Source organism: Rhinopithecus roxellana, chromosome 3 (assembly GCF_007565055.1).
Source record: "Rhinopithecus roxellana isolate Shanxi Qingling chromosome 3, ASM756505v1, whole genome shotgun sequence".
NCBI lineage: Eukaryota > Metazoa > Chordata > Mammalia > Primates > Cercopithecidae > Rhinopithecus > Rhinopithecus roxellana.
The window spans coordinates 152,458,569-152,471,419 of NC_044551.1; the positions used below are offsets into that span (position 1 = coordinate 152,458,569).

General features: G+C 48.1%; 1 protein-coding gene across 4 annotated transcripts in view; it reads left to right on the forward strand.

The window, feature by feature from the left end:
• Window positions 1–12,851, forward strand: part of SLC25A48 (solute carrier family 25 member 48) — a 53,473-nt gene that overhangs the window by 9,723 nt on the left and 30,899 nt on the right. For all 4 annotated transcript variants that reach the window (XM_030927563.1, XM_010359909.2, XM_010359908.2 and 1 more), the window contains exons 3-4: window positions 4,089–4,160; window positions 6,215–6,473. In XM_030927563.1, the coding sequence (XP_030783423.1) occupies window positions 4,089–4,160; window positions 6,215–6,473 (331 nt within the window). The remainder of the gene's footprint in view (window positions 1–4,088; window positions 4,161–6,214; window positions 6,474–12,851) is intronic.

The following is a 12,851-nucleotide window of genomic DNA, read 5'->3' on the forward strand; positions in this document are numbered from 1 at the left end:
CCCCCTCACTACCCAGTCCAGTCTGGGGCATGCATGTTGGCCCAGGACAGTCAGGGCATGGCCTGTTCTGCCAGATCAGGGGCAGGCCAGGCAGTGACTCAACTCTAAGCACTGAGGCTCCAGCCACCTCACCTCCTGACACTGAGCACTCATCCTCTTCTCCTTCGGTTTTCAGCTGTGGGGTGTTGAGAGCTTCCAATGGGAGGGACACCATGAACTGGAGTAGCATGAGATTCATAGCACCCCTGACATGAAGCTCATAGTTTTCAGCTAAATATTGCATGAAGGGCCATGATCTTCAAGATGTATCCACTGCATTCACAGAATCCAGGGCCCCCATTCTCTATAAGGACCAAGGAAAGCGTCAGAGACCTGAGAAAACAGTATATAAGAAGAAAAGTACACAATAAAAATTAATGCTGCACTAAATATTTACAAAATATAACCTCATGTTAAATAGTCAAATGCAACTCAGCTTTCTTAGAGGTCTATGTGGATGATATTAATATGGGATGTACATTAAATATATACAATTATACTTAATTTTATCTTACTTGATACAATAGGAGCAGGTTTGCCAAAGTGGAAGAGTCCAAATCTAAGCAAGTCTTAACATTGATTCTGCATAACCAGGAGAGATGAGACAGATAATGGCGAGACCATCCATTCTGTAGGCCCAAAATGAGGGCTCTGGACACCTCAGATTTGGAGATATTTTCCCTAATAACTAAAAGCACTGAAGCTGGGCTAGGGAACCAAACTCTCTTCTCTCTTGTCTTTCATAGGTGTTCATTGAGTACGTATTAGATACCTAACACTATGTATAGGTCAGAGAACCCAACCCTCAGGGCAGTCACACCTGGTTAAGAGCTTGGACTGGACCTGTTTTGGTCTCAGTAGGCTACAGGTTGGTGGAAATAGCAGCCTCTGGGGTCCTGTGGAGTGAAAGGCCTTGGGGATGAACCAAACGAGGGGGCCAGGTTCCTGGGGAAACCATGTGAGTCAGTGTGGTTGACTTAATGATGGTCCCCAGACATGCCTGTGTCCTCATCCGTGGAACCTGTGAATGCCATCTTACATGGCAAAAGAAAACTTTGCAGGTATGATTATGTTAAGGATCTTGAGATGGGAGGATGATCCTGGATTATCGGGGAGGTTTTTAAATGTAATTACAAGTGTCCTTATAAGAGGGAGGTGGAGGGAGATTTAGATTTCTTCCTACAGAAGAGGAAGAAAGCAATGTGATAACAGAAGCAGGGTGAGAAGAGGAGCCATGATGCTGGGGCTCTGGGAAAGGGGGTGAACCCCAAAAGCTGGGGGAGACAAGAAAACAGATTCTCCTCAAGAGCCTCTCGAGGGAGTGCTGCCCTGCCAGCACCCTGATCTTAGCCCACTGAGACCCATTTCAGATTTCTGGTCTTAGAACTGTAATAGAATGCATTCATGCTGTTTTAAGCCATGAAGTTTGGGGTAATTTGTTACAGCAGCAACAGGAAACTAATGTAAGGAGTCAATTGTGTTCATCTGTAAGATGGGGCCAGTATCAGTGCCTTAGAGCATCTGTGGGATTTAATGAGGTCAGTTTTATATTCAGTTGTGTTCATCTCTAAGATGGGACCAGTATCCATGCCTTAGAGCATCTGTGGGATTTAATGAGGTCAGTTTCATATGATGGTCAGTATGCAGTTGGTACAATTAAATGCCCTCTCCTGCTATCACTGGGGGCCCTAGAGACTTGGGCTTTGCTGCTGGCCTCACTGCCAGCCTACCCGAGTGCTCAGCATGCCTGACAGACCTTTGTTCCATGGCTTTGAAATTATTCCGTGGTCTAGGTTTGGCTCTCAGGTTGAGTTCCTTCATGTATTATTGGCTTGAGTGACTCAACCTCTCAATTTTCTTAGCAGGAACTTGATTACTTGTTGCAGCGGGTGGGTGGTAGTCAAACATTCTGTGGATTCACTTTCCAGGGACAGCCCTGGGAGAGTGTTGGACCTCATGACAGCCTTACATGGGGCACAGAGAGAGATCTGCACCCCTCCAACACCTCCTAAGTTACCACCTGGCCCAAGTCATTGTCCTGGTTGTGGACATCCCACTCCGAGATAGGCCTCTGTGGTTCTGCTCAACAAGAAGACCTTGAAGGCCCAGTTCTCATCTTGCTGCATCTTCCAGGGAGTCTCCCCCACCCAATTTAAAATTACCTTTTCCTTCTTATCACCCAGCTCTTCTTATCCTTGGTTTATTTTCCTCTATAGTACTTGTCTTCATCTAAAATATATATTTACTTGGGAATTACTTTTTATTGACCATCTTTTCTGACTCCACCAGATTGTAAATTCCATGAGGGCAGACTCTGGTTTCTTTACTGCTGAATTCCCTGAGATTGGAATAGTGCCTCCAATAGAATAGGCCCCGAACAAATATTGGTTGAGTGAGTCAGTAAACACACTTCTCTGATTATGAAAGTAACACTTATGAACAGGGTGTGTCCTATTTCCTATATTTTCCTATGGCTACATATGTTTGTAAAACTATTTAAAGGGGTGCTTCTCAAACTCTTGGCCATGTTATTAGCCATGGTCATAAACTCAGGGGAGGAGCAGGGTGAGAGCAAAGGTGGGTCCAGTGAAGCTTTAGTCTTACATGTGACCTTAATTTGTTGTTGTTGTTGTTTTTGAGAAAATTTATTTCCATGTGAGTTGTATACTTTACATTAGTTTTAAACCACATAAACTAAAAATAATGAAAGTAACATCTGCTGATTGTAGGAAAGTTGGAAAATGCAGAAAAGTCCCATGCAGGAAAACATCGCCTGTGATCTTCAACTCTGAGATCACCGTTTTAACTACATGTACCCTTCCAGGGCCTCCTCCACTTGTCTACAGAGCTGAGCTCAGGTGGTTTGTGTGAAAAGCTAGCCTGCTTTTCTGAGTCTCAGCCTCTCACTGCAAACTGGGCTGCATAGAATCTCCTCTTTGGTGGTCTCATGGCACCTTCATGCACAGGCATGACATGCTGTGCATGCTGACAAAGTGTTTTGATGGAGAATTATGGGCAGCACATCTTAAAATAAGTGCAGCCCTCTAAGGCTAGGGCAGGGGTACTCTTGAGTGGACTTACTCAGACCCTCTGGGCCTGTCAGCTGCTGCCCCTGGTCACCAAAGCCAGCCTCCATTAGAGGCCACCACACCTTAGCCATATAGTCCTTGTTCAGTCAGTGCAAAAGGACTGCTGTGCCAGGGCTATGTCCAGCTCTGGAGATGAAAGGAAAGTAACACAGGTGGTCCTACCCTAGTTGGGTGACCCAACATAAACCCTATGTAATCAGACACATAGGGCCACTTGACATTTCGACTCAGACCTGAAAGATGAGGAGGAGCTGGAGGAAGAGCCTTCCAGAAGTGGGGAACAGTAGGGGCAGCTGGATGGAGGCAGGAAAGAATTGCTGCTGCAGGGTCTGGGAACATGCAGCTCATGCAGGGCCCGGGGAGAGGAGATGGCACATGGGGTGAGAGACAGGTGCCTCCCAGTCTCAGGGAGAGTGTGGAATTTATCCTACATTTGATGGGAGGCCACTGGAGGCTTCATTGACCTTTGAAAATGATCAGTCTGCCTGTTGTATAAAGAGAAATGGAGGAAGTGAGGGAGAAGCAGGAGACCAGGGAGGGCTTCAGGCCATGTTTCTGGTGAGGATGAGGGGTGAGGCCTAGGGTGGTGGTTCTAGGGACAAGAAGAGCAGGTCTCCCTCAAGGATATTTTGGAGGGGGCAGCGACAGACAGCAGATAGGGTAGAGTCCCAGTTTAGTTTTTATACTCAAGAGGCGGGGATCATACAATCATTCAGCACAACTAGCTGGCCTTTGCCATTCTTTCAGCAAAGCAGGCTTCTTTGCAATGAGTGAGTCTGAATGGGACATTGAAGGGAGGCAGTGCAAGCCAGAAACAGAGCACCAGCCTGGCCTGGACTGAAACCCAGATCCTTTGCTGGCGGGGGTCACTATGAGCAGGGCCTTTCCCTCCGGGCATCTTTGGAGTAGTGGGCTGTGAGTGATCTCTGAGCCGATCCATGCCCTTGCCTCTCTCCACAGACTCGCCTGCAGGCCGGGGTCGGCTACGGAAACACCCTCAGCTGCATTCGCATGGTGTACAGGAGGGAGAGCGTAAGTTCCCCTTGGGTGGGTGGAGTGATGCCTGCCTGGTACCCCACAGGCTAAGAACCAGGGCCACAGCCCCACACCAGCTTACAGGTGGGGACCTCTCATTCTGCTCTTCACACTCAGCTCGATTTTCCCTGCTTCATCTCACACCATACCTCAAATATTACGTGTTACCTAAACTCACCCCTGCCATCTACCACAGCATAACTGAAGAAAAACTCCAGTTTTGTGTAACCACTATGGAGAAATCCTGAAGAATCTGGAGCCGCAGTGTGGAAAATTCCTGCAAAAACAAGGCGATCACTCAGTTTTTCACAAAGGAATGAGTGACTGGCAAACCGTGTGCTGATAGACTTCCCTTTCTCTGGTCTGGCGGCAGTCAGGCACGTCTGAGCCTAGACACCAGAGTTTACCTGTGCCCAGGTTGCTTGAGACCGTGTGACCTGAGGTGTTCCTTTTCCAAAGGGAAAACTGAACCATACTTTGTAGAAGATGCATCAGACTCCCTTCTTGAAAATTGGCATGTGCTCCAGGAAGACTTTCTGAGGCCCCTCTTTCTGGAATTTAGAATCAACTTTAAAATTTTGAATGAAATGACCTGATTTAAAGAAACCATCAGGTGGAACCCTGTCGCAGCCCTCTGACTTTTCTCTGAGTCACTGGAAACGTGGCCCCATTGTAGCCACTGTCTCCACCGGACTCCATCCTAACAAGTGCCCTGGGGCTCGGAAGCCTCCTGCAAGCACCTAGAGTTTTCCCACGGATGAAGTGTGTCTTGCATCAGGGTGTTGTTGTAACTCCCTTGATCGGCTGCTTTACAATTGGGGCGAGCACTGCAAGCCTAGCACTTGGTGTTCCTGGGTGATGTGGTGGGAGTCCACAGTCCCCTGAAAGTGGCTGTTGATTCTCCTTTTGGCACACATTCCTGACAGTGTCTGCCAGCCTGCGAACCAGCTCCGGGGTTTTGGTGGGGACTGCAGGCGGTTTCTCTGAGGCATAGCAGCTCATGGCTAAGCCACATCCAAGTTATCTGAATGGTCTTGTGATAGAAGAACAGTATGAAGCAGGGTGTGTTCACGTGTGTGTGTGCATACATGTGTGTATATATGCACATGTGTGTGCATGTGCTGGTGTGTGTGAGGCACCCTGCCTCTGGCAGCCAGGGTACAGTGTGTGCAGCAAGGACTAGTGGGTTTGTGCACAGCCTGGAGTCTGCACAATAGCTTCCCAGTACTTTCTCACATTTGATTTGGCATGCATGTGCTACCCTGACTCCTCCAAGGGCCTGTGGAATTTTCCGGTTTTCCTCAGCACATCTGTGGTATTCATCAAGAATGCCGTGTGGAAGGGACCGAACCCCAGCCTGCAGCACCCCCTCCTCAGCCTCCTGCAGCCCGTGTGTGCGCATCCTGTATCCTTGTGTAACCCCTTCAGCCACTTCTGTCAGGAGACACCCATGCTCGTGGCCACTCATCTACAGGCTGGCCCAGGCACCCCTCGGGGATCTGGGGAACCCCTGTCTTACATCACAGGCTTAGCAGGCTGCCTATGTTGTAACTGCCTGTCAATTTGTTCCGCACCTCACTTTCCCCAGACTATGAGCTCAGTGAGGGCAGAGGCCGTTTCTTTGTTATGGTTGCTCCCCAGGGCCTGGCCCCTGGCCAGTGCCTGGATAATGTTTTTGTTGTGGTGTATGAGGTGGGGGTGTGTGATGCTTGGCCAGCCCACTGCTCCTAAGGTCTCCTCAGGTTTCCCCGTGGCCACAGCCTGACTTTTTTCCAGCCCAAGATCACTGCCCCTCCCGGCACATGTGGGTTCCAGGCCAGGACACCACCCGTAGGAAACAAAGCGGCTTGCAGAAGCTGGACTGTCCTCAGAGCAAGGACGCCTGCCCCTGAGCCGCCCCTGACCCTCTGCCTCCTGTCGCATCAGCACCCTCTTCCCCTCTCTTCATTGACACTTGGGCAGATGTGTCCGGTGGTGTTCCCTGCCATCCTGGAGGCCCTGCGACGGCAGCCCCGGGTCCTCACGCCTCTTCCTTCTGGGTTTCACTGCAGGTGTTTGGCTTCTTCAAGGGCATGTCCTTCCCCCTTGCCAGCATTGCCGTCTACAACTCCATGGTGTTTGGGGTCTTCAGTAACACGCAGCGGTTCCTCAGCCAGCATCGCTGCGGGGAGCCCGAGGCCAGTCCTCCACGCACGCTCTCGGACCTGCTCCTGGCCAGCATCGTGGCCGGTGTGGTCTCTGTCGGGCTGGGAGGGCCCGTGGACCTCATCAAGATCCGGTTGCAGATGCAGACACAACCGTTTCGGGACGGTAAGAGGCCAGGGGAGCACAGGCTGGTGTCTGGGACCTGTGGCCCTTTCTTGGTTTGTGGGATCTGGGACGTGGTTGTTAAAATTCTTTTATTGAGCAAGGCATTTACCTTGTCACCTGGTCGTCCGTAATTACAGGCATACCTCAGAGACATGGGTTCGGTTCCAGACCACTGCAGTAAAACAAGTATCACAGTAAAAGTCACATGAACTTTTTGATTTCCCAGTTCATTTAAAGTTATGTTTAGACTACAGTTTACATGTTAGACTACATATTACGTGTTACAGTGTACTTCATGTAACATGTAATATCTGAGGTGTGGTGTGAGATGAAGTAGGGATGTACATAACTTTACTGTAGTCTAAGTGTGCAATGGCATTATGTTTTAAATATATATATATATATATACACTTTAATTTAAAAATACTTTAGTACTAAAAATTATTGACAATTATCTGAGTCTTCAGTGAGTTGTAATCTTTCTGTCGGTGGAGGGTCTTGCCTCGAAGTTGATGGCTGCTGACTGACCAGGGTTGTTGTTGCTGAAGGTTGAGGTGGGCTGTGGCAATTTCTTAAAATAAGACAACAATGAAGTTTGCCACATCCATTGACTTCCTTTCACAAAAGTTTCATCTATAGCATGAGATGCTGTTTGATGACATTTTACCCACAGTAGAACTTCTTTCAAAATTGGAGTCAATCCTCTCAAACCCTGCCGCTGCTTTATCAGCTAAGTTTATGGAATATTCTAAATCCTTTGTTGTCATTTCAACAACATTCACATTCACAGAATCTTCACCACTAGTAGACTTCATCTCAAGAAAAACTTTCTTTCTCATCCATAAGAAGTAACTCTTCAACTGTTAAATACTATCATGAGATTGCACCATTCAGCCCCATCTTCAGCCTCTACTTCTCATTCTAGTTCTCTTGCTTTTTCCACCACATCTGCAGTTCCTTCCTCCATGGAAGCCTTGAAGCTCTCAAAATTATCTGTAAGGGTTGGGGTCAACTTCTTCCAAACTCCTGTTAACATTGCTATCTTGACCTCCTCCCATGAACCCCAAATGCTCTTAAGAGCATCTAGAATGGTGAATTTTTTCCAAAAGGTTTTTCAATTTACTTGGTTCAAATACATCAGAAAAATCACTATCTATGCCAACTATAGCCTTAAGAAATATATTTCTTAAGTAATAAGACTTGGAAGTCAAAATCACTCTTTGATTCATGGGCTGCAGAATAGATGCTGTGTTAGCAGGCCTGGAAACAACATTCATCTCCTTGTATATCTCCACCAGAACTCTTGGTTATCAGATGCATTGTCAATGAGCAGTAATATTTTGAAAGGAATATTCTTTTCTGAGCAGTAGGTCTCAACAGCAGGCCTAAAATACTCAGGAAACCACGCTGTAAACAGATGTGCTGTCATCCAGGCCTTGTTCCTTTTCTAGAACATGCAGAGCAGATTGATTATCATTCTTAAAGGCCCTAGGATTTTCAGAATGGTAAGTGAGCACTGGGTTCAACTTAAAGTCACTAGTTGCATTAGTCCCTAACAAGAGAGTCAGCCTGTCCTTTGAAACTTTGAGGCCAGGCATTGACGTCTCGTTTCTAGCTCTGAAAGTCCTGAAGTCATCTTTTTCCAATAGAAGGCTATTTTGTCTACATTGAAAACGTGTTGCTGAATATAGTCACGTTCATCAATTCTCTTAGCTAGATCTTCTGGATAACTTGCTGTAGCCTCTACATCAGCACTCGTTGCTTCACCTTGCACTTCTATGTTATGGAGATGGCTTCTCTCCTTAAACCTCATGAACCAACCACTGCCAGCTTCAAACTTTTCTTCTGCAGCTTCCTCACCTCTCTCCACCTTCAGAGAATTGAGGAGAATTAGGCCCTTGCTCTGGATTAGGCTTTGTCTTAAGGGAAAGTTGTGACTGATTTGATGTTCTATCCAGACTACTCAAACTTTTTTTTTTTTTTTTGAGACGGAGTCTCACTCTGTCACCTGGGCTGGAGTGCAGTGGCCGGATCTCAGCTCACTGCAAGCTCCGCCTCCCGGGTTCACGCCATTCTCCTGCCTCAGCCTCCCGAGTAGCTGGGACTACAGGCACCCACCACCTCGCCCGGCTAGTTTTTTGTATTTTTTTTTTAGTAGAGACGGGGTTTCACAGTGTTAGCCAGGATGGTCTCGATCTCCTGACCTCGTGATCCGCCCATCTCGGCCTCCCAAAGTGCTGGGATTACAGGTTTGAGCCACTGCGCCCGGCCTCAAACTTTCTTCATACCAGCAATAAGGATATTTCACTGTCTTATTATTTGTGTGTTCATTGGAGTAGTGCTTTTAATTTTCTTCTAGCATTTTGCCTTTGCATTCACAACCTGGTTAACTCTTGGGCAAAAGAGGCTTAGCTCTTTTGACCTGTCTCAGCTTTCAACATGCCTTCCTCACTAAGTTTAATCATCTCTAGCTTTTGATTTAACGTGAGACACTATGAGTCTTCCTTTCACTTAAACACTTAGAGGCCATTGTAGGATTACAAATTGGCCTAATTTCAATATTGTTGTGTCTCAGGGAACGGGGCGGCCTGAAGAGAGGGAGAGAGATAGGGAATGGCTGGCTTGTTGATGGAGCAGTTGGAATAGCCATGACTATGTTATATGGACGCAGCTTGTTGTGCCCCCAAACAAGGATGTTAGTGACATCAAAGATCACAGATCATCATAACAGATATAATGATTACAACAAGATTGAAAATATTGTGAGAATTATGAAAATGTGACACGGAGATATCAAGTGAGTACATGCTGTTAGAGAAATGGTGCCGATAGCCATGCTGGACTCAAGCTGGCCACAAACCTTCAATTTGTAAAAAATGAAATATCTGTGAAGTGAAATGAAGTGAAGTACAATAAAACAAGGTGTGGTTTTAATACTATTTAATCTGAAGCAGTAACTGTCATTAAGTATTTTGTATGTGCCAGGTACTCGCTAGAAACTTTACATATGTTCTGTTAATTCATCTTGTAACAATTCTGTGAGGCAGGTGCTGCTATCTCCATTTTACGGATGAGAAAACAGGCTCCCAGAGGTTAAAACAGTTACTCAAGAACACACAATTAGCCACTGGTGAGTGAGAGCCACCAGTGAGAGTAAGGCATGGGAGGTTTCTGCAGGGAAATATTGCAGTACCCATTGCAAAATGCTAAGGCCCCTTGTTCAAAAATTATGCCATATTTTACAATGGCAACAGCAAAGCGTTAAGCCAAGCATGGTGCTTGGATGAACACACTGGTCTCATCCCCACAAAGCTAGCCCCAGCTGAGTTGGGACTCCTATGCATGTATGTCTCATCCAAAAGCCCAGAGTCCCGACCTCACCTGGCCTACATGCCAGGAAGTGCAGCAAGCAAGGCCTTGCTCCTGACCACCCATCTCCTGCCCTTACCTGCCCTTGCCTGTCCTTCAGCCCTTGCCTTTCCTGTTAGAGTTTCACTTCTTGCTGTGCGATGTAGCCATTTCTGCACCACAAACCTTATCTCTTGTTCCTCCTCACTGGGAAAGAGTTTTCTGCATCTTTCCTGGCAGAGGCTTTCCCAAAGGAGGGTAGAAAGAACAGGAAGGCACTTGCTGTGCAGAGCAGAGAGAGTGCCGGCTCTGGAGGAAGGATAGGCTTGCAGTGGTAGGAGATGTGTTTCAGTACCTTGAGGTACTTTGATTCTCAGCTCTACCACTCAGTTCCCTGTCTCCTCAGGTTAGATACTGCCCTTCCTGAGCCTCATGCTCCTTTTCCGTGTAATGGAAATGCTGGGCCCATAGTCCTTTCCTGTGTAATGGAAGAACTGGACCCAGAGTCCTTTCCTGTCACCTCAGACATCTGATGGGGCTGACAGTCTCCAGCTTGATCTTGGCCCTTGTGGAGAAGACTCCTTTCCCTGGCAACCTTCTAAGTAGTCCCTGTGTGACCTCTCTGCCCAGGGAGGCTGGGTTTCAGCATGTATCACAGCCAGAGCCCCAGCAGCTTGCTCAGGAGCATCCCAGCCTAGCATCCCCAGCCCCAGCCCCGGAGCTGCCATGGTGCTGCTGCTCCTTGCTGGGGCGCATGGAGGGCCTGAGGCCTGGCTGCCCCAATGCTGTGTGTCACATGCCCCAAGGCCAGTGGCCACTGCAGCACGTGGGGAGATGCAGAAAAACAAATGGGGCCATCAGGGAGACACAGGACCGGCATATCTTCACCTTCATCTTCAGCATATTGAGTCATGTCTTGGTACAATTCAATTTGACCCAAGGGTAGCACCTCTGAGGAATGTTTGACCTTTACTGATCTGTCCCATCCCATAGGCATAAGCAAAGAGGTAGAGGAATGAAGGCTGTCATGAGCAGGCTGAGAACCCAGGCATCCACGCCCCATGCTGGCTGTTTGCTCTATCCTGATTGCCTCAGAAAAGCTTACCTTAGGGGAAAGGAAATCTCCATACATCTTAAAACTGTTTGGGGTTCAGGGGTTGGAAAATGCTCAGCAATGAGGCTCTTTGACTGCTGGGAGCAGCCCTGCCTCCTTTACCACCTGGCACCTTGTCCCTGGAAGGGGAGGAAATGGGGGTAGGTTTGTGAGTGTCTGTTTGCAAGTATCTGTTGTGGGCCCTCAGCCAGCTTAGACACCAAGAGAGGTGTCTCCCAAGAAATACTTTCCTTAAGAAAGTCTGGGACATTTGAAGGTTTCTTGACAACATCTTGTTCTATCCTCTGTCCTGCCCACCTCCACCCCAGCTTTCCCTGTACAGTGTGCTAGAATGGTGTCATACCAGGCCCTGAGTGATAGGGGATCCTGAGGCCAGGCTAGAAGCATTGGGAGACTAGAGGAAGAATGGGAGGCAGTCAAGGGAGTGGCTGAACCCAAGCATGGCCTCCAAACAGGGTGCACAGCTCCTGGCCAGTGTTCGGGAGCTGAGCAGCCACCATTAGCAGCTGCCAATGTGACATGCCCACTGTGTGCCAGACACCACGTAAGGTACTGTCCACCCATCACCTTCTTTAATACCCACCAGTGACAGCATGAGGCAGATATGATTGCCATCTCTGTTCACTTATCTGCAAGACAATAGTTATACACCTACTGGGTGCCAGGTGCAGGGCTATGTGCTGAGAATGCAGTGGTAAACAAAAGACTGCATCCTGTCTCTGTTACAGTGCCGTATCCAGCTGAGAACCAGAGAGGAACTGGGTCCCTACAAACCATGATGGTAGGGAAATATAATGGTCTCTCAGGCTGGGGTCAAGGAGGGCTTGGGAGCAGGGTGGGAGAAGGGCTGGGAGGAGAGCCTGGAGGTACGGCTGTGTACCTGCCCAGGTAGTGCTAAGGGCCACTCGGGCCTGCCTTGTCTAGGCGTGGAAGCCTGGGACATGGCCTCCCTGGGGCCCTCCAGATCTCCCATCCGGGAAGTCGAGATCCTTAAAGGGCCCTGTCTTTTGGGTAAGGCTCTGAGTAGTGAGAACACAGGGACCCTGTGGAGCTATGGGAGGTGCTGACATGTCTCAGGATAGGTAAGATTCCCTGAGCCTCCTGTATGGCAATCTGCCCATGGCCTGTGGCCTCAGGTTGTTTATTCATCTGTGGTGCCAGAAGGAAACCGGTTCTCTTAAATAAACCCCCGAGGCAGCAACAGAAAATGAACATGGGTTTGTTCTGTTCTTCCCTGTGTGCCAGGAGACCTGCCTTTTGGGAACATGGAGAAGGCTTTTAGTAAGAGGCATGGGAGGTTTCTGTGGGCAAATATTTCTCAACCCTGCAAAGCTTTGAGTCCTTAGAGCCAGGGCTCATGGGCTTAGCACAAAGAGCAAAGCCAAAGACAAAGATGGTTCACCGAGTGAGTGGAGGGAGAGTAAAAGCCGAGATTGGAGGACCCACCTCTGCCGTGTCCCTGCAAGTTTTTGTGATCTGGGCTGAATAAGAATGGTCTTGGCAGTAGTAGCTAAGTAGCCCATGTTTACTGAACTCTAATTGTGTGCCAAGCACTATGCTAGGAGCTTGGGATGTGTTTAATATTTACAACAACCCAATTCCTGAAGATTTACTATGGGGAGACTGAGGCACAGAGAGGTTTCATACCCTGAGGTCCCTCCCTTAGTGGGAGGTGGAGGAGGTCTGATTCAGAGCCACTGTTGCCATCTCTGCTTTTGCCCCAGAATTTGTAGAAGCTGAGGTTATGACAATGCTGATAACATTGGGCCACCTGGGCCTTTGCAAAAAATTGTCATGCACACAAATAGGTTCAAACTTTAGGGAGAAGTAGGCTGGGAGCATGTCTCCAAAATAACATTGTCCAAGTAATGGGCACAGCTTGTGGGTTCCAAGGGATGGGTGTGAATTCTGTGGCA